Consider the following 24,124-nt stretch of genomic DNA (forward strand, 5'->3'; position numbering starts at 1 on the left):
CTAAAGGAGTTCCCACAGCAGGCATTACACTGTTATTTTAAGCTACCACACTTCAATTAAAATATGTCTTTGTAGCTGGGTTATGGATTCCTCTCATCTAGACCCAATCATGGTTTTCTAATTATTTTCTTCAAAAACTCTGTCCAATATATATTTGCTATAGGACAGAAAAAGGACATAAGAGGGACAGACTATTTCTAAAAGGGACTATTACTATTTATCTCACAATCTTTTTGTTTTGATTTAACTAAAACTTTTGCTAAGGTATAAATCTCATCTCAAGATTTTTAAGACTATTTGGTAAAACTTGTGTACCTCAAGATTTGTAAGCATAATGGATGGAATTAAAAGTCTGTAATGTCTGTAACAAAATGCTAAACTTAAAATGTGGAACAACAAAGTTGGTAGTTAAAACTTCATACATGGTAATCTCAAAGGAAGCATGTGATGACTGCTTGCCACCTTCTTAGCTGCTGTGTTCCATCAATGGATCCACCCATGTATATGATAGTCATCCTTGCTATAGAAGAAAGATTTTGTCATATGAATTTACTTCCATGTGGATTAAAGGGGACCTCCTAGCATCAGCAAAACAAGGAAAAAGGAAAAATACCACTACTTTAAAAAATATTTTGCATGTGTCAACAGGTTGTATGACCTCTATAACTTTTCTGAAAATTTGAAACCATCCCAAAAGCTAAATTGTATTAGAAGATATTTTAAATTATGACCCATTTTTATGTCCTAACACTTGTTGTTGAGTTCCTGGTATTGGATCATGAACTGAGGCTCACAAATTATGCAGAATGATTTTTGGATGAGTTCACTATTGCTTAACACAACAACCTTTGACTGTTACATCATCTATTTTTCATGTCAGTAGCCATTTGACAATGAATGTTGTTATTAATTATTTTTTCCCTGCACATTAAATACACCTCCCAAGATTTGCTACAAACTGAACAGGTGGATAAAGCTGGAATTCTAACTGCACCAACAAAGAGTTCTTTGCCATGTCTGACTACCTTTGGTATGAAGGAATACCTTTTCCTACTATAGGATATGACAGAGAAACACTTGAAAATTGTGATAAGTTTGTGATAAGAGATGAAGACACAGTCATATTGACTTACCCTAAATCAGGTAAGGAACATCAGAATGATTGTGAACTGTATGAGGCAGTTTAGGACTTTGATCAACATTTATTTGGGTAATGAGTGGATTGCTCTATAATATCTGATGTTTAAAATAGTTTGTGAGAATGTAGAGCTGTGTGAGAGTGCATTTTCTCTCAAAGAAAGACCTCTAAACTGATTTGCATCAATAGAGGATCAGTTAAGCCATGAGAGCCATTTTAGGGGATCCTAAAGCAAACTCTGATGTTGTTCTGTCTCTGTGTGGAAAAAATAGTAGAAGGAGGAGAAAGATGAAAATAAACAAAAAAATTAGGTATCAAGAGAAAAAGGCTGGAACTGTGGGTACTGTGAAGCATGATTAATAAAAATCTCAGGGAGAGAAATTAGTATTCAACATGAAGACACAGGAAGCAAAACAGTCAACTCTTATCTTGACCTCAGTTCAAAAATGGCAATCCTGCCTCCAGTAATCTCAGTATGAGATTGTGTCTGAGAATCCTCCATTTTATATTCCGTTCTAGAGCTGGGATTAAAGGCATGAACCACCAAGATTAAAGGTATGAACTGTCGGGTTTTTATGTCAAACTAGTGTAGCCACTGGGATTAAATGTGTATGTCACCGCTACCTGGTCTGTATGACTGACCATTATGGATGTTTTACTCTCTGATCTTCAGGAAAGTTTTATTTATTAAAATATAAATGGAATGCCACTACAGGACTGTTTTGATGTCATTAAATTAAATCCAATTATAATAATTGCAAAAGAGAGGAGTAATTCAGATTATGTTTCTAGCCACTTCATTATCCTACCTGGCAATCAGCTCTCCACTGTTGCACTATAATCTATTAACAAAGGACCAAAGGGAACTCCAACCCAGATCTCTGCTAAGTCCCTCACTGTCCCAAAGTGAAAGTGTGCAAACCTTATCCTCAATTCTTATCTGTTCATATACACAGAGAGAACCACATGCATAGGGCTTCATCATCCCAATACCATTGACTTATTGGACCAAATTCACACAACTTTTCCCACTTTTTGTCTAATTAAGTATGTTGTAATTCTAACACAAAGTATATGCAAAAAAATAATTATCAAATGCTATTCAGAAGAAAGAAAAGGTAATAATATAAACAAAATTGCTACAAATAACAAGAAAAACATTAAACAAGAAACTCATTATAGATGTCCATATGATAGGTAATTGCCAAATTGCAGGGATTACTTACTCCAATAGCTACCCTTACTGAGGAGAGCAAGCTTTTTGCCTAATACACACTAAACTAAGATTTGAGAGCCTTTTAATAGTAACTATCTAGTCTTCAACCCCATCAAAGGCCTAAGAAGTAAAGTAATATTACCTGAGTAAGTATGGCATGTCAGCTAGCAAATTTCAAAAAATGTAAGAAATGGCAAAAACAGCTGGCTGCCTGTACAGTCACCCACCGTTCTTCTGCAACTTTGGGTCAACCAACTTTGGCTGTAGGTATAGAATGTCTGACAGATCATTTTTTACAAGCAGGAAAATTTGAAAGATTGTTTTCTAGGCAAGGTTTATCAATCACTTGTCCTTTTGTCCTGCTTGTCTGGACTGGACAGAATGGATGTTTACTGTCAGCAGTTGAGGCAAATGCAGTTTTTGTCCTGTAGGCCAGGATTGCCAAATAGAAAACCAACTCCATATGGAGATTTCAGTGTTTATCATCCTCTCTCGAGTAGATCAGTCCTTCTTGGAGTAGTCATGCCTCATGTTACCAGAATTATTAGTAGTTAAGTCATTTGAATGCCATATTTTATAGGACTTTGAAATGTTTGAAGATTAGCTATCTTTGTGGAATGTATCTCTGCATTCCTAGAAAACCCAAATAACATGACTATAAGTTTGACAAATATGAATGATGATTAAACTATAATTCTATTAGCCTCTATTACTTAAAGAATAAAGCTTCACATTACAAAAATAAACAATCTGTAAACTGATGTACAATATAAGAACAATGACCTCAAAATTGTGACAATATACAAAATTATCTTAATCAGAGGTAGAAATGTATATCACAATATAACAAAAATAATGTTCATTTCCATCAACATACAAAACATCTTAAACATAAGTAGAAATATATACATATAATATAGTATGACAAAATTAATTTTACACTTGTATTAGTATACAAAAATATTTTAAACAAAAGTAGGAACATATGTGCAATATAACAAAAACAATTTCAAATTTTCATCAATGTACAAATTACCTTAAACAGGAATAGAAAAATAATTTTAAATTTTTATCAATATTCAAGAATCAATACAAGTGCAAATTATTTAAAATTGTTAGTTGCTTATTCACTTTACAAATAGATATAACAATCTACCTTATTATCCTATCATTTCTAGCCCCCTTGTATCTATAGCCTATGAGATCTTTTTGTGTAATCTCTATTTTCCTGCACCAACCATATAACAACTTTTTACCAATACTCAACAGATAGCTATTTTCCATAACCTTGAGGGAAACCAAGACCATCCACCCTACCTACTAGAAGAAGGGACATTGTTTTAGAATTCTGCTGTCTGGTTGCAAGGGTATCTCACAGAACTCAGAGAAATCCACCTGCCTCTGCCTCCCAAGTTATCAGATTAACGGTGTGTGCCAACCTCTGCCTGGTACAAACTTTAATATTTAATTGAATTAGGACTACAATTTTTTTGAGAAGTTAAGAGATTTTAATTTTTATGTAGTAAGATTTTGCCATGTAGAGAATATCTGTTACATTAGGCCAGAATATTCTTTGCTTGGAAATTTTTCCAGATAGTTTTCCCTTCTTCTTTTGATGTCTAGATATACAAAGGTCTTTGACTTGTTTAAGATGGGTATTTCTATTTTCCTGTAAGATGAGAAATAGATCCCTGGCCCAACATTTACAGGGTGTGTAGTCTTCCTATAAGTCGAATTGCTCTATAGTTTGATGAGCTATCACTTTTCCATAGTAAGAGATTTCTTCTGTTCAAATTGAATCTTTATAAATTTTGATGGCATCCATACCATTTTTCTACTTTGGAAACAAAAGCAAAACCCATTCCCTAAGGTAACACATATCCTGATTTCCATTCTGAGGTCAACACATCTTTACAGTATGCAGGCTTATTTAGTTCAGTGGTTTCTCCTATTGTTCAATTTCTTTCCACACTTGCTTTTCTTTTCTCATTAGCATTTAAAAAAATATAAAGTTAATAAAGAATTGCACAATCTATCTCTGGGTGGCCTTTATTTCTGTTTATTAAGCATTTCTTTTATAGTGTGATTAGATCTTTTACAGCCACTTGTCCAGTTAGATTACATAACATACCTGCAAATGATTCATATTTTAATATGCAGAAACATGTTTTCTTTTACTAAAGACTTATGCTCCAGCACTGTCAGTCTTAATTTGTACAGGTATTCCCATGATGTCCATGACCTCTTTTAGGTGTATACTTACAGAATCATCATTTTCAAAGCTCAAAACAGCTGTCCATTGAAATCCTGATACAACGTGTATCTATGATATTCTATACATATTAAATTTTCTAAATTATTTATTATGAGATATTCATCTTTCAAATATCATTTCTTTGAGTTCTTTGAATAAAATGGGGCTAATTCCTTTTGGTAGTAAAATTTGATTACAAAAGGAACAAGGAGGACAGTTTAATATAACTTCCTTGATTGTGGCCAAGTGAGGAAAAGTACTTTTTCAAACCTTGATTATTGACATGGTGCTTTTTATGAAATTCTGAGGCATTCAGTACATTTTCTATGAATATCAATTTTATCATTACTTTGTGACAGAGGGCCTGTCAGACCTATATGGGTTCTTATGTGTGTTATATATATGGGATGATTTCTATTCCTGATCATTTCCTATAATTGTTTAAATGGGAAAACAAATTCTGGCTCAGAAATAAGTTCAGCAATTTCAATGTGAAAAACAATCCTTCCTGCATATTTAAAGTCAGTAACTATATGGGGAGGTTCTGTAATAACCATTAATACCATAAGAATGGTATACAATTCTGACTTTTGGACAGAATTATAATGACTTTGAGACACTTTATTCAAATTTCCTTATTTATGTCCCACCTTTCCTGAATTATTTTCATCAGTATTGAATGTAAGGGATCCAGATATTGGTGTTTTCTGTATAATGTGAAGAATGATTCAACTGGTTCTTTTTATGTATTAAAGACTGGTTTTATGGATATCTGCTGTTCATCCCTCTCAAAAATTTTCTGCAAGCTCTTTGCCAGTGTTCATTTTCTGCCCACAAAGAGGAAATTTACTTATCAGTAAAAGGTACTATAATTTCTGCTGTATCTATTCCTGTCAGTTGTCAAAGTCTTAATTTTCCTTTTAGAATCAACTCAGAAATCTTTTCCACAAGTGTTTTTAATTTCTTATTGAGTTTATGTTGTAAAAATACCCATCCCCAGATAATATCTTCCTTCTGCATTAAAATTCCTGTAGGGGAATTGATAGAGGGTAATATAACCTGAATCAATTCAATCTCCAGATTAAAAAAAATACACGCATACATCCTGTTTTCTTTTACATGAAATCCAATTCTCTCAGGTTCCACTGTTAATTCTCTGGGACTATTTAAATTTTGGCCACCTTTTAAGGTTTGAAAAAAAGTACTAAGTTCCCACATTGTTATTCCAATAGTGGTCCACAGATAGACAATTTCTGTCAGCAATCTTTGAAAGTCATTAAGTGTCTGCAATCGATCTCTGCTAATTTGCATGTTTTGGAGTAAAATTTTGCTTAGGCCTATTTTATATTCTAAATAATTAATAGAATTTACTCTGTGTTTTTACAGGAGCAATTTTAGTCACCAGCAAGACAATTTTTTTTTTACATTTTTCAAATAGTTCTTTCCAAAGTATCTATATTTGAATCACCAAACGAGATATCATCCATATAATGATAAATTATAGATTGAGGAAACTGTATATAAATTATTCCCAACTGTTGTACAAATATTGGCACAGGGTGGGACTGTTAGCGTCCCTTGTGGGAGTATCTTTCATTGGTATCTTTTAACAGGGTGAGGATTATTATAAGTAGTCACTTGTAGTGCTCGTGCCACAGCAGGTCAGCACGGGAGTCAGGAACTAAGCTGGAAACTTAAAAACACACACAGACATACAGACAGAGACAGGAATACACAGGTCATCCTTGATACAAGAATGCCAACTTTATTGTTCTAGGGGTAGCTTATATAGGGCTCTGGCCATGCTCCAGCTCTTGGGATCTTTCACTCTCAGGCCCACCAGAAACCACTCTGCTGCCATCAAGGTCTCGTGCTCAGAGCAGATGCAGGCACAGGTAAATAAGTTTTGTTTTTGCTCAGTTCACTCCAGCAGGCAAATAGTCTGAAACAGGCAAAGAAAGTCAAGGGGCCAATGGTACGCAGCCCGCATTAGGCACCATGAAGGCCAAATTTTCCCTATCCTTTTTGTGTAGAGGTATAATGAAGGAATAGTCTTTTAAATCAATAATTATAAAAAGCCATCCCTTGGTGGCAAAGGAATTCAGGGCTGTAGAAAACCTGTAGGCTGAATTACTTTATTTATGCCTCTCAAGTCTGTCAGCATTCTCCATTTTTCATTTTTTAAATTTTTTTCATTACTTTATAAATCATATCAATCAAAATTTCCACTTCCTCTGCTCCTCCCACTCCTGCTCCTCCCACTCCTGCTCCCCCACATACCCTACCCCTCCAGTCCTGAGAGAGGGCAAAGTGCCCTGCCCTATGGGAAGTCCAAGGCCCTCTCCCTACATCCAGGCTTAGGAAGGTGGGCATCCAAATAGAGTAGGATCCCAAAAAAGCCAGTACATGCAATAAAGACAAATCCCAGTGCCATTATTATAGGCTTCTCAGTCTGCCCCATTTGTCAGCCACATTCATAGGGTCCAGTTTGATTCCATGATCTTGCAGTCCAGCTGGATTTGGTGAGCTCCCATTAGCTCAGGCACACTGTCTCAGTTCATAGCACTAAGTGCCCACATAAAGAAAACAGAGAATGCTCACATTAGAAACTTAACAGCACACCTGAAAGCTCTAGAAAAAAAGCAGACTCACCCAGGAGAAGTAGAAGACTAGAAATAATGAAACTGAGAGCTGAAACCAACAAAATAGAAACAGAGAAAACAATCCAAAGAATCAATGAAACAAAGAACTGGTTCTTTGAGAAAATTAACAAGATTGACAAACCCCTAAACAAACTAATCAAAAGGCAGAGAGAACACTCAAATTAACAAAATCAGAAGTAAAAAGAGGGACATAACAACAGACACTGAGGAAATTTAGAGAATCATTAGGTCTTAAGACAAAAGTCTGTACTTCACAAAACTGGAAAATGTGAAAGAAATTTTTAGATAAATACAATATACCAAAATTAAACCAAGACCAGATGAACAATTTAAATAGACCTATAAGAAACAAGGAAATAGAAGCTGTCCTCAAAAGCCTCCCAACCAAAAAATCCCAGGGCCAGATGGTTTTAGTGCTGAATTCTACCAGAACTTCCAAGAAGAGCTAACACCTATACACCTTAATGTGTTCCACATAATAGAAACAGAAGAGTCATTGCCAATCTCTTTTTATGAAGCTATAGTTACCCTGATACGAAAACCTCACAAAGACTCAACCAAGAAAGAGAATTACAGACCAGTCTCACTCATGAACATCGATGCAAAAATTCTCAATAAAATACTGGCAAAACGAATCCAAGAACACATAAAAAAAATCATCCATTATGATAAAACTTCATTATCATAGGCTTCATCCCAGAGAATCAGGACTGATTCAATATATGAAAATCTATCAGTGTAATCCATCATACAAATAAACTGAAAGAAAAAAGAAACATATGATCATTTCATTAGATGCCAAAAAAGCATTTGACAAAATCCAACACCCCTTTATGATAAAGGTCTTGGAGAGATTAGAAAGACAAGGATCATATCTAAATATAATAAGAGCAATATAAAACAAGCCAACAGATAACATCAAATTAAATGGAGAAAAACTCTAATCCAAAAAGAAGGCCCTTGCCTTCTGGAGTATGCAGAATGTGTAGCAAATGCCAACATTGGAAGAATGGAGGCAGTTCAACAAGAGACAAACATTCTATGTAGGAATTCCCTGTCTACAATCACTTTTTAAGCATCTCTTTTTGCCATAATTAAAACATTCAACATTTTGGTTTCTCTTTAAGCCTTTGGAAATCAGCCCTCCTACCCAAACTTTATCAAAGTCAAGATATTGACTTTGTGTTTAATGCATTCCTTCATAAGTGCTGATCTAATCTTTAATACACCAATTATTTTTTGCATTGTGAATTTGCATTTTCAATAAACCAAAGTCTGGTGGTGGTGACACATTCTTTTAAACCAAACACTCAGGAGGCAAAGGTCGGTGGAGCTCTGTGAGTTCAAGGCCAACCTGGACTACAGAGCAATTTTCAGGACAGGCTCCAAATGTACAGAGAAACCCTATCTCAAAATCAAAAAGTACAAATGTCAAAGATCAAATTATTTCCTTTCTGATTTCTCAGTCTGGTATCATTCTATCTATGGTTTCAGTCAATCTTTGCAAAGAATCAATGGAAAGTTCTTTTGAGCCTTGTATAGCTTTAGTATATGACTCAATTCTCTTTTCTAATTCTTGAATCTTGACCCATGCATTTAAGGCTGCTGTACAGCATAAGAGCAAAGTGTGTTCATCAAATGTAACTTGACTATTTTTATCAGCATAATGGCCCTTGCAAAAGTATTTGATCTTGGGGAATCTCAAAACCTTTAGCACTATTTTGCCATTCAAGGGTCTTAGCATCTTTCCTTAACCAGTTTTTCCATTCTAACTGAGGACCATACTCTAATACTGCTGTGAATTATTAATTCCAGTCACTTGGTATAATTTAGTTCTGAGAGGACCATGTATTCAATATCTGTCTCACAAACAGTGAATGCACACAGAAAACTATAACTTCCTTAATATCTTTTAAATCCATCAAATATAGGTTTCCATTTATATTCTCTATAATCTTTGGGATAACTGTCATTTGCTGGTCTTTCATAAATGGTAACAGAATAAATCAGGTTTGGTCCACAAACAACCTTATGCCTCTCATCTCTAATTCCATAAGTTAATGGTAAGGCAACTTTTAACCACTCACCTCCAGTTCCATCAGTTGATGATGACATAGTCCACCTCTGAATTCTTTCATATGTGTTGGAGCACTCTTAACAGTACTAATAAGTTTTTCTAAGGCTTGGAATTTACTAGTAGTTGCCTTAAAGAGGGGTTGAATTTTAAACAGTGAGTTGTTCTAAAGCCTTCATAAGATCACTCAGTTTCTAATTTTCTCCATTTGTAAATACCTTTAAAGTTTTTATCTTATCTGTCAAGGCTGTCTTATCTTCCTCAGTGATTAACTGTGCATATTATCTTCCGAAATCAGTGTCCTTTCTCCCAATTGCTCTTAACCATTCTCCATGGTCTGCATTTTTTCATCCAATTTCTCATTACCATATTGCAAAGTACTTATTACTTTAATCAGGTTCTCATCAAACAATTTTAAATTATAAAATATGAATTTCCAGGTTAATAACAATTATAGCTTAAAATGTTTTCATAATAGCAAGGTTGCTTATCTCTTCTAGAATCACATCGATAGTTCAAATGAACATATTCCTAATTGCCTCCATAATGACATTTTCAGCTGGTGACATGGCAAAGATTTATAAATTGTAAACTTTTTATTTTCTTATTTTTTAAAATTTATTTTTTATTCTATTATCTAAATTTGTCAAGTAATTTAAAATTTTAGAGAATTGCCATACGTGTAATAATCTTGATTGACCAGCAGATATTGCTAATGTTCATATGGCTAGTTCCTGTGAAGATTTTAGGATGTATTAATGATGTTTGGCCATCAGATATTACAGTTGAGACACCAGAGTACTTCAGGGGACATCCTGTATAGTGCTTTTTAAAAATTTTTTCCATTTAAAAATTTACACTTCCTTCCCTCCTCCCATTCCCCTCCCGCTCCCCCACTCACCATCCTCTCTTCCCCTCCTTCCTTAAGAGAGGGCAGGCAATCCTGCTCTGTGGGAAGTCCAAAGCCCCCCCCCCACATCCAGGGCTAGGAAGCTTTGCATCAAATAGACTAGGGTCCCAAAAAGCCAGTACATACAGTAGAAATGAGCATGTGATCAAACAGAACACTCTGAATGTGGCTGACAATGGGGACTGACTGAGAAGCCATTGATAAAGGTACTGGGACTTGTTTCTACTGTATAGTGCTTTGACTCAGGCTCCAGGACCTGACTGTTCTTTGGATGAAATTTCCACCCAGGCCACGCCCCCAAACTGGTACCTGTGAGTGCTAAGCAGAATTGCAGGGATCCCAGAAGGGGGATGCGAAAAAAATTACTTACATACATGGCCCACAGCAGATGATTTAAACCAAACAAATGTGGTTAGATACAAAAGCTTTACTCCATAGTAGTTGTCTGTTAGCATTTGATTGGATGGATTTGGAGAATTATCAGCATAAAGAAAATATCCTAAGCAGCAGCACCAAAATCTACCCAGTGTCTGTATAAGCTGAGCAGTACTGATTTGGGAGGAAACCCAACAGATACAAAGGTCTAGGCCACACAAGTACTGTGCAGCAATGTGTTCATGATAGCCCATCACAGGTACTTCCTACAGAAGGCAGAATGGAGACTGAGGTGAGGGAGGAGGACTATGGTGGGGTAAGTGTTACAGTTGTCTCTGGGACCTAGCATGAGCAATAACTGGGATTCCACAGCCACCACTAACAATATTGCCCAACCTGCAAAGTGTATGAGCCTCTGGCTTGGTGGAGGGCAATACTGAGCCAGACTGCCCTCCCACTAGCCAAGAAGGGATTTTAAAAAGCGGGTGTGACACAGTTAGAAGAAGTAGAATCAGCCAGCTCCAGTGGGGGGAAGGTAGCATGGAACAGTACCTGGATGGCAGTTCAGTTACAGGTAGGGCTTGCCAAAACTGATGGGCAGTGGAGGAGTTTGGGGGGAAGCTTGTGGGGCAATGAGACCTTTCAGGAGTGTTGAGGGTACAACCACATGGGAGCCAGGTAAAGCAGAAACTTCGGGGACAGTTTTAGCATTTATTAAATCAAACCCAAGCACTATGATTGCAGGACAAAAGGGGAACTCCAAGTCACATCTCCAACCACTGTGGTGTACTGCCAGGGAACCAACTCTCCACTGCTGCTCTGTGACCCCTTTCCAAAGGGCCAAAGGAACTCCAAACATTAGCTCTGTTCATTCACTCACCATCCCAAAGAGAGAGAACACCCTCAGTTATTATTTGGCCACAGACCCAGAGAAGATCATGTCCTCAGACTTTCATGCCCCAGTTTCATTAGCTTATCAGACCAAATTCCCACAACGCTGGATAATGTCAAGCAGAAGAATTACCATGAACTTTGGTCCAGATAGTGAAAAGTGTTTCAAAACGCAAGTAATGAAAAAGAGGAATCATGGGTTTGTGGGAGGGGTGTTTGTTGGGTGACAGAAGCATGGAACATTGCTTAAGTATTAGGCTGCTGACATCAACAATACAGTAACATGAAAAAGTCAAGGGCAGTGAAATACAGGATAAAGAAGAAAGCTAGAGAAATAACCATTGACAAATAAGCATTTAAAGAGAAATACAAGGGTGTGTGGTAAGTAGACACAAGGGCATCTAAACAGCATTATATTAAATGAAAGGAGCCAGGTTCAAGGACAGATTCCATAACTGCATCCCTATGAAATATCTGATAGTCAAGTTCATTGCACTAGAATGTTGGATGATGATAGCCTAGGACTGGAGGAGGTGTTCAGTAGGAAGGTAGAGTTCACTGAGTACTATCTCAATTTTTCTAAGTCAAGCATTGGTAATGTGGTGGATGAGTATATTTTGTCCTTACACAATACGGACATTGTGAAAACTTAAAGTTTATGTTCTTTGAAACAGGTGCACTGTACATTGTCTAGTTGTATATTGTACTTGAGGCTTTTTCTAAAGTATTGTTGAAATGAGTGACCATCACTTTTCCTTCTTGTTCAGGAACAAACTGGATGATTGAAATTATCTCCTTGATTCAGACCAAAGGGAATCCCAAATGGATTCAATCTGTTCCCATTTGGGAACGCTCGCCCTGGCTAGAGTGTCAATATGGATATGGATTATCAATCAGTAAGGAAGGACCTCGTCTCATCAGCTCCCACCTTCCCTTCCATCTTTTCCCCAAGTCCTTTTTCAGTTCCAAGGCCAAGGTCAGTGTCCAGTGTTTGAGAAATCCTTTACTGAATGCTCATTGAACATATTCTACCAAGATAGGCCTTGGAGCTCTGCTGAAATGTACTCTAATTGTTTAAGTTGGGGGAGGGAAACTGGGATTCTCATGCACTAAGTGATGTTGATGTGTCCCTTCCTCAGATTACATCAGAGTACCTGGATATCAATTACTGCATAGTGATTCTGTGAAGGCATATGAGAGAAAGTGAAAAATAAACGAGTACATTCAGAAACTTCATATGTAGGTCAAGCAGAGTTCAAACTGTAGTGTACAGTGGTTGTTACTCTTTTGTTGTCAGCACAATCACTAAGCTAATCCGGATTCTACACAAAGTTCATGCTCTTTGGTGAATCACTCAAGGCAGACTCACAGGGCCAATGGTCTCTTCAAGGAGTTTATTTAACAGTCTATATCTCATCTCATGCCTTGCCATTTCTAGATGCCCTTTGAGATCAATAGGAACAGCTATTGTCTGTGCAACTGACTGATGATCTGCGTAAGGGTTCAGAGATATCTAGGTTATAACCTATTACAGCTCCTTGTAAGTAAGAAAGTTTTTTAGAAGTTGTTCTATCATTGAACCTTAAAATATTTTATGCTCGAGCTACAAAGACAAACTTAGAAAAACAAATTCTCTTGAAAATATCACAATGAATTGGGACCCTTCACCTATGTGCATGTGTCTTATATGAATTTGGCAAGCTCCTGGCTGAAGAATTTAAGGCTTATAGAGATGAATTCTAGAATAATATCACAAAGAGCCATGGGACAATTATAAATTTCATCTTATTAAAATCATTTATTTTTAATTAATTAATTTTATTTTGAGATTATAATATAATTACATGCATCATTTCCCCCTTCCTCTTTCTCTCTCCAACATGACCCATATACCCTTTCTTTCTATCTTTCAAATTTATGGTCTTTTTTCATTAATTGTTGTTACATTTGTGTAAGTATATATATATATCTTCGTATTAGTAAATACTTAGTTGCTACCTGCTCATTCTTACCATATTACTTGTATCTTTTCATAGTTGAGAATTTGGATAACCAATTTTTAAGCTTTTATAAATGGGAGTCCATTTCTCCCATTCCCAGCATTTCTTAGTTGACTGTAGGTCTTTGTGCAATGACACACTGACTTTTGGCTTTGGATTATGATTATTTTGAGAGTTATATTTTGTAGTTACAGTTGCAGAAATCAAGTACTTTGTCATTTTGCCAATAGATTTATCATGGTGTTCATCATTCTGTGTGCATAAAATGTTCTAAAGGAATGGATCAATAGTCTTTCATGACATTAACTTATTGATCTTTCCAACAATTGCATCAGTCTTGGTTTGATGTTGGTTTTTTGTTTGTTTTTTAAGCAATATTAGTGAGCTCAGTCTTTTAGTTGTTACATTTTTTAAATCAAAAAGAAGTATAACAAGTGTTCAGACTATAGATATTTAAAATACTAAAATGTAGACTCACTTTTATATTTTGTCCACATAAAATAATAAATGTTTTAAAATTCTCTTGGATATTTGATTGATATTTTATATAAATGTGACAGGTAAAAGGTTTGAAATGACTATATTGACCTTCACTTATGTTTTTTCATTTAAGGTGATCTTTGTCATCAGAAATCCTAGAGATGTTCTTGTGTCTGGTTATTTTTTCTTGAATAAAACTAACCTTGCTAAGACTCCAAAGTCATTTGGAACTTATTTTGAATGGTTCCTCAAAGGAAATGGTGAGTGTCATGTTAAAAATGGGAGCTGGGAGAGTCTTAGAGATATTTTATAAGAAAAGGTAAGATGTAGCTTAGTCAAGGCTTCAACTCTCTGCATAGTCAGGGACGATCTTGAAGCTCTGTTCCTCCAGCATTCGCCTTGAGTTCTAGGCATACAAACACCTATTTACATGCTATGTTTATATAATACTGGTGCTCAAACCCACAAAACATCTATGTTATATAACTTGTCTATATCCACAGACATTAATATATTCTATAGCTTCTCTTGGTTCCATCATATCCCTCTACATACAACTGATCAAGGCTCTTTACCATTTTGAACCTAACTGAGAAGTCTTTCTGCTATCACATGCCACTGCAAAAAAAGCGAAACAATAGTTTTCCCCATGTCACTCCATCCTGGAAACATGTGGTGTAGGTAGTGTTTCTAGGACTAGTGTAGATATGATCATTTGTGGTGGTTTGAATGAGAAATGTTACACACAGGTTTCAGCATTTGAACACTTGTTTCCCAGTTGATGGAAGTGTTTCAAAAGATTTACAAGACACAAGACACAGAGTTGCTAGCAGAAGTATTACATTGAATATGGACTTTGGAAGATTAAATTCTTTTTTCAGTTAAATTCATTTATTTTAACCTTAACTGAAGTTGCCCTCCCTCATCCTTTCCCACTCTTTCCCCAACATCTCTGCCCATGTGATCCCCTAATCTACTCCTCCTATGTTTCTGCTGAGAAAGGGTCAGGCCTCATCACGTGTATCAACAAAGCATGGCATGTCAAGTTGAGCTAAGACTAAGCTACTCCCCTTGTATTAAGGCTAAACAAGTTAACACAGTATTAGAAATAAGGTACTGAAAACACCCAAAGCATTAAGGACAGGTTTTGTTATCATCAGTTGGAGTCGCATGAGAAGATCAAGATATACAACTGACACACATATGTAGAGGGCATAGGTTAGACCCCTGTAGGCTTCCTAGCTATTATTTCATGTCAGTTCACAGCCTTTGAGCTCCTATTAGCCCAGGATAGTTTTTTCTTTGGTTTCCTTATCATGACCTTGAACCCATGACTTATACTATGCTTTCTCCCTCTCTTCAAGAGGATTCCCTAAACTCTTCCCAGTGCTTTTCTGTGAATCTCAGTGTCTGGTTCCATCAGTCACTGGAGAATGGCTCCTGGTTGACAATTGGTACAGTAACCAATCTGATTACAGAATATGTCCAGTTCAGGCTACTTATCTATTATTGCTAGCAGTCTTACCTTGGATCATCCTTGTAGAATCATGGGATTTTCCATTGCACCAGGTCCTAAACATGGTACCATTAGACCTTTGTTTCATTACTCTCCCCTCCATCTATGTACCCAACAGAATTCCTCATGTTCTCATTATCCAGTGTTCCCCAATCTACCTAGGAGATCTTCTATGTGCCCATGCTAGGACCATCTATATATTCCAGTCCCTTTTAGGGCTCTCCGTGTGATGTAACCTTCCATGGACTGTGGATTGCAGCTTGATTACTCTTTGTTTTGCAACTAATATCCTCTTAGGAGTGAGTGCATATCATGTTTTTCTTTCTGTGTCTGGGTTACCTCACTCAGCATCATATTTTTTTCTAGTTCTGGCCTTCAAATTATCTGATGTCATTTTTTTCCACAGCTGAATAATACTCCATTCTGTAAATGTACATTTTCTTTATTTGTTATTTGATTGAGGGGCCTCTAGGTTGTTTCCATGCTCTGGTTATTATGAAAAACACTGTAATGACCATAGTTGATCAAATGTCTTTGTTGAATGTTTGAGCTTCCTTAGGGTATATGCCTAAGAGTGGTACAGATCCCGATCTTGAAGTAAATTGATTGCCAATTTTCTGAGAAACTTCCATGTTGATTTCCAAAGTGGCTGTACAAGCTTGCACTACCACCAGTAGAGGAGGAGTATTTTGTTTCACATAATATGTTTAAATTCTTAAGTTGCTTACACCATCTTTCTATGTTTCCTGTTTGTAGTTGAGGAGATAACCTTACCTGACATATGTTGCCATTGCTCCCTTTCCACCATTATTATTTATACTTATCCATCTACAATCATAAGCCAAAACTAAGTATTCTCTGTCTTATGTAAGTTGCCTTTGTTCATGATGTTTTATCACAGCAAAAAGAAATAACAAGTGTGCTTGTCTTCCTATCATGATTCTGATTTGTGAATTTTCTTATCTTTTTCTCGGTGGCTTCCCATACAGTAACTTTCACCATTTTTTTAAGGCCATCTTTCCAAATATTGTAAATACTATTTTTTATTTGTCTCAAAATATTATCATAGGCAAGGATTCTTTACACTTTGCATTACTTTTATTGATTTATAATGATTAGATATAATAAATGGATTCATTATGACATTTCAATAATGTGCACAGGTCTTTCAGTCACATTAAGAGCCCTCTGAACTCTTCTGTCCTTTTCCCACTCTTGCTGCTCCTTATCCTCTTCCCAACTAGCTCTGCTTTCTACTTCAATGTCCTGATTTTCATCTGTAATTTTATGACCCTAGGAATTCTATTGGGTTTGCTCATTGGGAAACATGGAAGAAGTCATTTAGAGGAACATGGGTACCTTACCAGTAACTAGTTTACTAAAAATATTTATTTGTTTTAACCATCAATAAATAGCTGCCTATAGTTCCTGTAAGAAGTGGTATCATACTCTATGCCCCCTAACTACTCTTAACTATTTATAAAGCTTCAGGTAAGGGGTGGTTCTTATAGCATTTACTTTCTCCTTGCTATAACATTGAAAGACCCAGTTTTGTGTAGTCCTTGTGTAGTAATCACAGAAATTATAGGTTAAAGAGTATTGTGACCATATCATTTCTAGGAAAAAATATTCCACATCATTTAGCCCATCTTTTGGCTTTTTTGTCATTTCCACATTCTTCCTTAATGTTTCTTAAGCCTACATGGGGGTTTATATGTCTCATTTAGGGTGAGCATGGGAAAGGCACACATTCTCAGCATTGTGACCACTTTTGACACTCCAAATCTACCACTGCTCATTACCAGAAGAATCTTTTTGACCAAACTGACAAAAGTGATTTATAAGTACAAGTGTAACTATTTAGAAGACAGTTTGATATCCACATCATATCTGTTAATGAGAAAAATAAGTGATAGCTTCAACAGTACAAACTATTGCCTCCCAGGCATCAGAAATTGACCATGTTGACTGCACTAGATATAATCTCTTTTCGATCATAAAATGATTAGTTATCCCAATATCACAATTGCCATTATTGCTCTAGTGGGCATACCTTGTAAGCATGGTTGAAGTATATATCACAGTGTCCACAGCTCAGTAATAATGTTGATGACAATATCCCACTACCAGACTGCATAATACCTTTGGTAATATGAAAGATATTCAGCAAAAGATATATTCCCTGATAGCTTTCTTTATGTAGTATGACAAGAATATGAGAAGTTGGGTCTTACCAACTAGTTATTTGGGACAACTGACAACAGTGACAATTGCTTTTATTATTTGGATCCTCAGGCCCCTTCTAGGCAACAGTTTCTAGTGAGGTATCCCAACACCAGCAATGAAGTTTTTATTTATTATCCTATGACCCCTTGGAGCTGTATTGTCTACTCATACAAGTACCTTGACATAAACTTGTTAATATGTTTAATGAGCTTACAAACTACTGAGTTTCCATACGTCATTTTCATTATTCTTGTTTTGGCTAATTTTATACCTCATCTTCTCACTCTATCTTTGCATCAACCCACTGAATTTCATATTTCCTCACTTCATACCCATACCATTGGTGTTCTGGAATTTCTCTTTACTTAAGTCTCTTTTTATTATGTGCCTTCTAATTGTCTAACTTTCAGCTTCATTTCCTTTTTGTGCAGCTCAAGTTAAGCACACCAACAATTTGTTTATAATCCCAATATGAGAAAGAATGTGAAGTGTTTTTCTATCTGTGCCTGAGTTACTACATTAAGTATATTTTCCAGTTCCTTCTATTTTACTGAGAGTTTAGTAATTTCATTTATTCCTAAATAAATTTAACTTTGTACACCCATCACAATTTTATTTTTTATTTATCAGTTGATGATCATCTAATCTGAACCTGTTTCCTGACTATTGTGAATAGAGCTTCAGCAAGCACAGGTGTTTGTGTGTTTGTACAGTCACATATACCTAATATTTAGTAGCATATACCTAAGTAATTTGAGTATATGCCTAAGATTTGATATCTGGGTCATATGGAAGTTCTATTTTCAGCTTTACATTCCACAGTGACTTCAATTATGGCTGTGTCATATTCCACTCACCACAGTGTTTGTCTTTCCAAATATTTTCTACTTAGAATTTAAAAAACTAAACTTTATGAAGAAACTTGGAAATAAATGAAAACAATATCCACTGAAATTAAGACTCAGAGTCTACATAAATTTATATGCAATTCATATACAGTTAGAATTAATATTTAAAAGATAAGCTGTGAAGCTTCATATTAAATGATCCACTTTTAATATTTCTTATATTTCACTCAATTATGAACCACAGAACCAAAAAATATCAATGACAAATTTAAAACTATATAAACAGTAACCTTATACTCTCTTTCAACTTTTTAATGATTAACTGTACCTATAACATTCTCATACGTTTTTGTTTGGATTTACTTCTATTTGATCTGCACTTCAAACATTTGTTGTCATTTGATTTCTTTCTTTCATTCCTTTTTTTAGTTTTTAGAGACAAAAACTGTGTAACAGTTCTTGAATATTTTGTTTTCTTGGCAATGGCTATTTTGACCGGGAACAGATGAAATATCTATGTAGATTTATTTGTATTTCCCTGATGGCTAATGGATTGAATTATTTTAAAATGCACAGGAGACATTTTCTTTTTTAGTAAAACTGTTGGATTTCACAGAACGAGTTTTGCTCCATCTTTGTTTTTGTTTTCCTTAATGTTGAGGGGTCACTTGTTTGTTTGTTTATTAATTTATTTATAAAAAATTTCCACTTCCGCCCCTCCTCCCCAAACCCTCCCACTCCCCCCACTCCCTCTCCTCTTCCCTCTCCAGTCCTATGAGCAATCAGGGTTTCCTGCCCTGTGGGAAGTTCAAGTTCCTCCCCCCTCCCTCCAGGTCTAGGAAGGTGAGCATCCAAACAGACTAGGATCCCGAAAAGCCAGTACATGCAGATGAAACAAGTCCCAGTGCCATTATCAATGGCTTCTCAGTCAGTCCCCATGTCAGCCACATTCAGAGAATCCGGTTTGATCACATGCTCATTCAGTCCCAGTCCAGTTGGCCTTGGTGAGCTCTCATCAGATCAGTCCCCTTGTTACAGTGGGTGACTCCCCTCGCAGTCCTGACTTCCTTTTTCATGTTCTTCCTCCTTCTGCTCCTCGTTTGGCCCTTGGGGGCTCAGTCCAGTGCTCCAATGTTGGTCTCCGTCTCTATCTCCATCCATCGTCGGATGAAGGTTCCTCTGATCCTGATTTCCTTGCTCACGTTGTCCCTCCTTTGGCTTCTCATTTGGACCTAGGGAGTTAAGTCCAGTGTTTCAATGTGGGTCTCTGTCTCTACCTCCATCCATCGCCAGATGAAGGTTCTATGGTGGTATGCAAAATATTCATCAGTATGGTTATGGACCAAGGCCAGTTCAGGTACCCTCTTATCTGCTGCCCAGGGAATAATTTGGGAACCTCTCCTTGGACCTGGGAACCTCTCTAGAATCAAGTCTCTTGTAAATCCTAAAGTGGCTGCTCCCTTAGTTGAGATATATACTTCCCTGCTCCCATATCCATCCTTCCTCCCTCCCCCCGATCCCATTCCTCCAAGCTATCCTCAATCCTCCCCTTCTCCCTTCTCTCTAACCATCTCCCCTTACTTCCAACCCCCACCCCACCACCACCATGCACCCAAGTTTGCCTGGCAATCTTGTCTACATCCAATATCCAGGAAGATAACTACATGATTTTCTTCTGGTTCACCTTCTTATTTAGCTTCTCTAGGATCACGAATTATAGGCTCAAAGACCTTTAATTAAGGCTAGATTCCACTTATGAGTGAGTACATACTATATTCCTCTTTTTGGGTCTGGGTTACCTCACTCAGTAAAGCGTTTTCTATTTCCATCCATTTGCATGCAAAATTCAAGATGTCATTGTTTTTTACCGCTGAGTAAAACTCTAATGTGTATATCTTCTTTAATCATTCTTCTATTGAGGGGCACCTAGGTTGTTTCCAGGTTCTGGCTATTACAAATAGTGATGCTATGAACATAGTTGAACAAATGCTTTTATAGTATGGTAGGGCATCTCTTGGGCATATTCCCAAGAGTGGAATTGCTGGGTCCTGAGGGAGGTTGACTCCCAGTTTCCTGAGAAACTGCCACACTGATTTCCAAGGTGGCTGTGCAAGTTTGCATTCCCACCAACAATGGATGAGTGTTCCCCTCACTCCACATCCTCTCCAGCATAGGCTATCATTGGTGTTTTTGAGTTTAGTCATTCTGACAGGTGTAAGATGATATCTCAAAGTTGTTTTGATTTGCATTTTCCTGATTGCTAAGGAGGTTGAGCATGACCTCAAGTGCCTTTTGGCCATTTGAAATTCTTCTGTTGAGAATTCTCTGTTCAGTTCAATACCCCATTTTTTTTATGAGAAAGTAATTTTATTAAATTATAAAAGTTTCCATTTCTGCCCCTCCTCCCAACATCCTCCCACTGCCCCCCCCTCCTCCTCCCTCTTTGTCCCTAAGAGCAGTCAGGGTTTCCTGCCCTGTGGGAAGTTCAAATTCCTCCCTCCTCCCTCCAGGTCCAGGAAGGTGAGTATCCAAACAGACTGGATCCCCAAAATCCAGTATATACAGAGGAAACAAATCCCAGTGTCATTGTCAATGACTTTTCAGAAAGACTTCGGGCCAGTCACATTCAGAGAATCCGGCCACATTCAGAGAATCTGGTTGGATCATGTCCTCGTTCAATCTCAGTCCAAGTGGCCTTTGTGAACTCTCATTAGATCAGTCCCCTTGTATCAGTGGGTGATCGCATCCCTCGCAGTCCTGATTTACTTTTTCATTTTCTTCCTCCTTCTGCTCCTCATTTGGACCTTGGGGGACTCAGTCCGGTGCTCCAATGTGCGTCTCCGTCTGTATCGCCATCCATTGTCGGATGAAGGTTCCCTCTGGTCTTGCCTTCTTCGCTCACGTTCTCTTTCCTTCTGCTTCTCGTTTTTTTTTAATTGGGTTAATTAGAGTTTTAGTATCTAGTTTCTTGAGTTCTTTATATAATTTGGAGATCAGACCTTTGTCTGATGAGGGGTTGGTGAAGATCTCCCAGTCAGAAGGTTTGTCCAGGAGCATTTAGCTTGCAAAGATTATCTTCCATTTTGTAGGCTGATTCTTCACATGATTAATGATTTCCTTTGGTAATTAGAATCCTTTTGTCTTCATGGTGTCCCACTTGTTGATTATTTGCCTTATTTGCTGAGTAAAATGAGTACTATTTTGAAAGTCCTTAGCTGTGATTCCACCACAAAATAGAATTCCTACTTTTTCCTCTAACATTTTCAGAGTTTTGGTTCTTATGTTGTAGTTCTTGATCCACTTGGGATTGGTGTGTGTGTGTGTGTGTGTGTGTGTGTGTGTGTGTGTGTGTGTGTTTGTATTATGAGGGATTTAGACATAATTTAATTTTTATAGGCAGTTGTCCAGTTTTCAAATTGCTATTTTCTGAAGATTTTTGTCTATCTTCCAGTGTAATTTCTGGCAGTTTGTCAAAATAGAGGTGCCTGCAGTTGTGTGAATTCATGTCTCAGGTTTCTATTCCATTAATATACATATCTTTTTTTTAAAATCAGTACAGTACTGTTTTATTACAAGATGTCAGTAGTATTACTTGAAATAAATAAAGTACTGTATTTTTCCAAAATTGTTTGATTATCTAGAAGGGGTAATATTTTCATATGAATTTATTATTAAATTTATTCTTTGGAAATTTCAAAATACTTACTGGATCATCTATAAGAATGAATGTAGAATTTTGTATTACCAATGGAAATCTAATTGGTACATTAGTGTGACAAAGATGAAGACAATTGCTTCTTATTACCCACAATTCTTCAGAATCCAGCACTTACACAGTGAGTAACAGTGGTGAAATGTGTGTCTTCCCCAACCAGTGATGCATCATTGATAGACCATTAATATGCAGGTCCATGGCAAACAGCTTCAGTTTCAGTGAAATTGTGACTATACTTCTTCTGTCATGCACACAATTCAGCTTTCTTCAGCACTTTGCTTTATCTTTCTGAGCTCCTTTCTTCTTTCTTAGAGGTAGTTGCATGATGTTACATTTAGGACTGCAATCCAATCATTCTATATGAATTTTAAGATTTTCTTTTATTTTTATGATAATGACAGTAAAATCATGATTGGGATTGTGTTGAATCCCAATCCCAAGTGCATTGCTATTGTAGGAGGGTCATTTTCATAACATTAATTCTCCTAGTCTATGATTATGGGGACATTTTCCATCTCCTAATATCTGTATCAGTTTCTGTCTTTCATGTGCTGAGGTTTTTATTAAAGATGAATTCAAATCCTTGGTGTATTCATTACTTTTCTAATGCTGTGATAAAACAATAATAGCAAGGAAACTAATAAAAATGTGGTTTTGGTTGAGACCTATGGCTCTAGAGACATAATTGATAATTGAGATTATCACTATCACAGGAAGCATGGCACCAGGGAAGCATGAATGGTAGTATGGAAGCAACTGGGTCCTAACACCTCAATCCACAAATAGGAAGCAAGAGGATCCTGATACAATCTCTAAGCTAAAAATGTTTATGGCTATGTGAATTTTTCTAGACATTCAGAGAACTTGAAAAAACTTGTTGAACTGTTCCATCAAAGAAGGAAAAGAAGGCACACCATCAAAGTACTTTTATAAAGTACCGTCTTAATACAAAAATGAGATAAATATTCAACAAAATAAAAGGTACAGACAATGTACCCTGATTAACATAGATGTAATACTTCTCAAGAAGAACTCATTCTTACAAGTTCTCTGTAAACAGTTACTCCTCGTTCATTTTCTAGGCACCCAGACCTGTATAATCACATAGAAATTATATTAATTTAATACTGTTTGGCCTATTAGCTCAGGATTTTCTTAACTAACTCTTACAACTTAAATTAAACCATTTCTGCTAATTTATATTTTACCACAAAGCTTTTGGGTTGTTACCTACTGCTTTTTGGGTATCTACATGCCATCTTTCTTCTCCAGAAGCTACACGACATATTCCTGGCTCTACCTTCTTGTTCCTCGTATTCAGTTTAGTTTTCCCAACTTTGAATGCTCCGGCCTGACCTAGGACAAAACAGCTTATTTATTATCCACTGGTAATAAAACATATTCATAGCATATAGAATGAAATCTCACATCATCTTTTGTCTTCTCTTAATTTCCATATATATATGATAACACTATATATATACATATGTAAATGCATATGCACATTCACATACACAGAGACATGCTTATATGAAAACATTGATTCACCATGATCAAGTTGACTTCATTTCAGAAAGACAATGCAGGGCTAGTTCAATATATAAATATCAATAATTATAAATTAAATAGCATAGATGGACCCCCACAGATTTCAGTTCAGGTGCTAAAGTCAGAGAAGGAAATATTGCTAAGGGGATCTGAGAGAAAAATTAAATAACTCATATGATTTTTCTTCAGCATGTCTCTTTTAATGTTCCCCCTTCTTTGTCCTCTATTCTAAAACTTCTGTTCTATCTTTAATTTCATAGCTCTAATTCT

General features: G+C 36.4%; 1 protein-coding gene across 4 annotated transcripts in view; it reads left to right on the forward strand.

The window, feature by feature from the left end:
* Positions 1–916: 916 nt before the first annotated feature.
* The window catches only part of LOC125396011 (sulfotransferase 2A1-like), a 57,464-nt gene continuing 34,256 nt past the window's right edge, over positions 917–24,124 (forward strand). For 3 of the 4 annotated variants that reach the window (XR_015738541.1, XM_087908905.1, XM_087908899.1), the window contains exons 1-3: positions 917–1,143; positions 12,289–12,497; positions 14,135–14,261. Coding sequence is in view for 3 of the 4 variants with exons in the window: in XM_087908905.1 (XP_087765031.1) it covers positions 1,014–1,143; positions 12,289–12,497; positions 14,135–14,261 (466 nt within the window). In the remaining variant the exon portion in view is untranslated. Of the gene's footprint in view, positions 1,144–1,657; positions 1,694–12,288; positions 12,498–14,134; positions 14,262–24,124 lie in introns of all 4 variants that reach the window. The other variant, XM_087908910.1, reaches the window with a different exon arrangement.

The sequence above is a fragment of the Myodes glareolus genome, chromosome 1 (genome assembly GCF_982192425.1).
Source record: "Myodes glareolus chromosome 1, mMyoGla1.1, whole genome shotgun sequence".
Lineage (NCBI taxonomy): Eukaryota > Metazoa > Chordata > Mammalia > Rodentia > Cricetidae > Myodes > Myodes glareolus.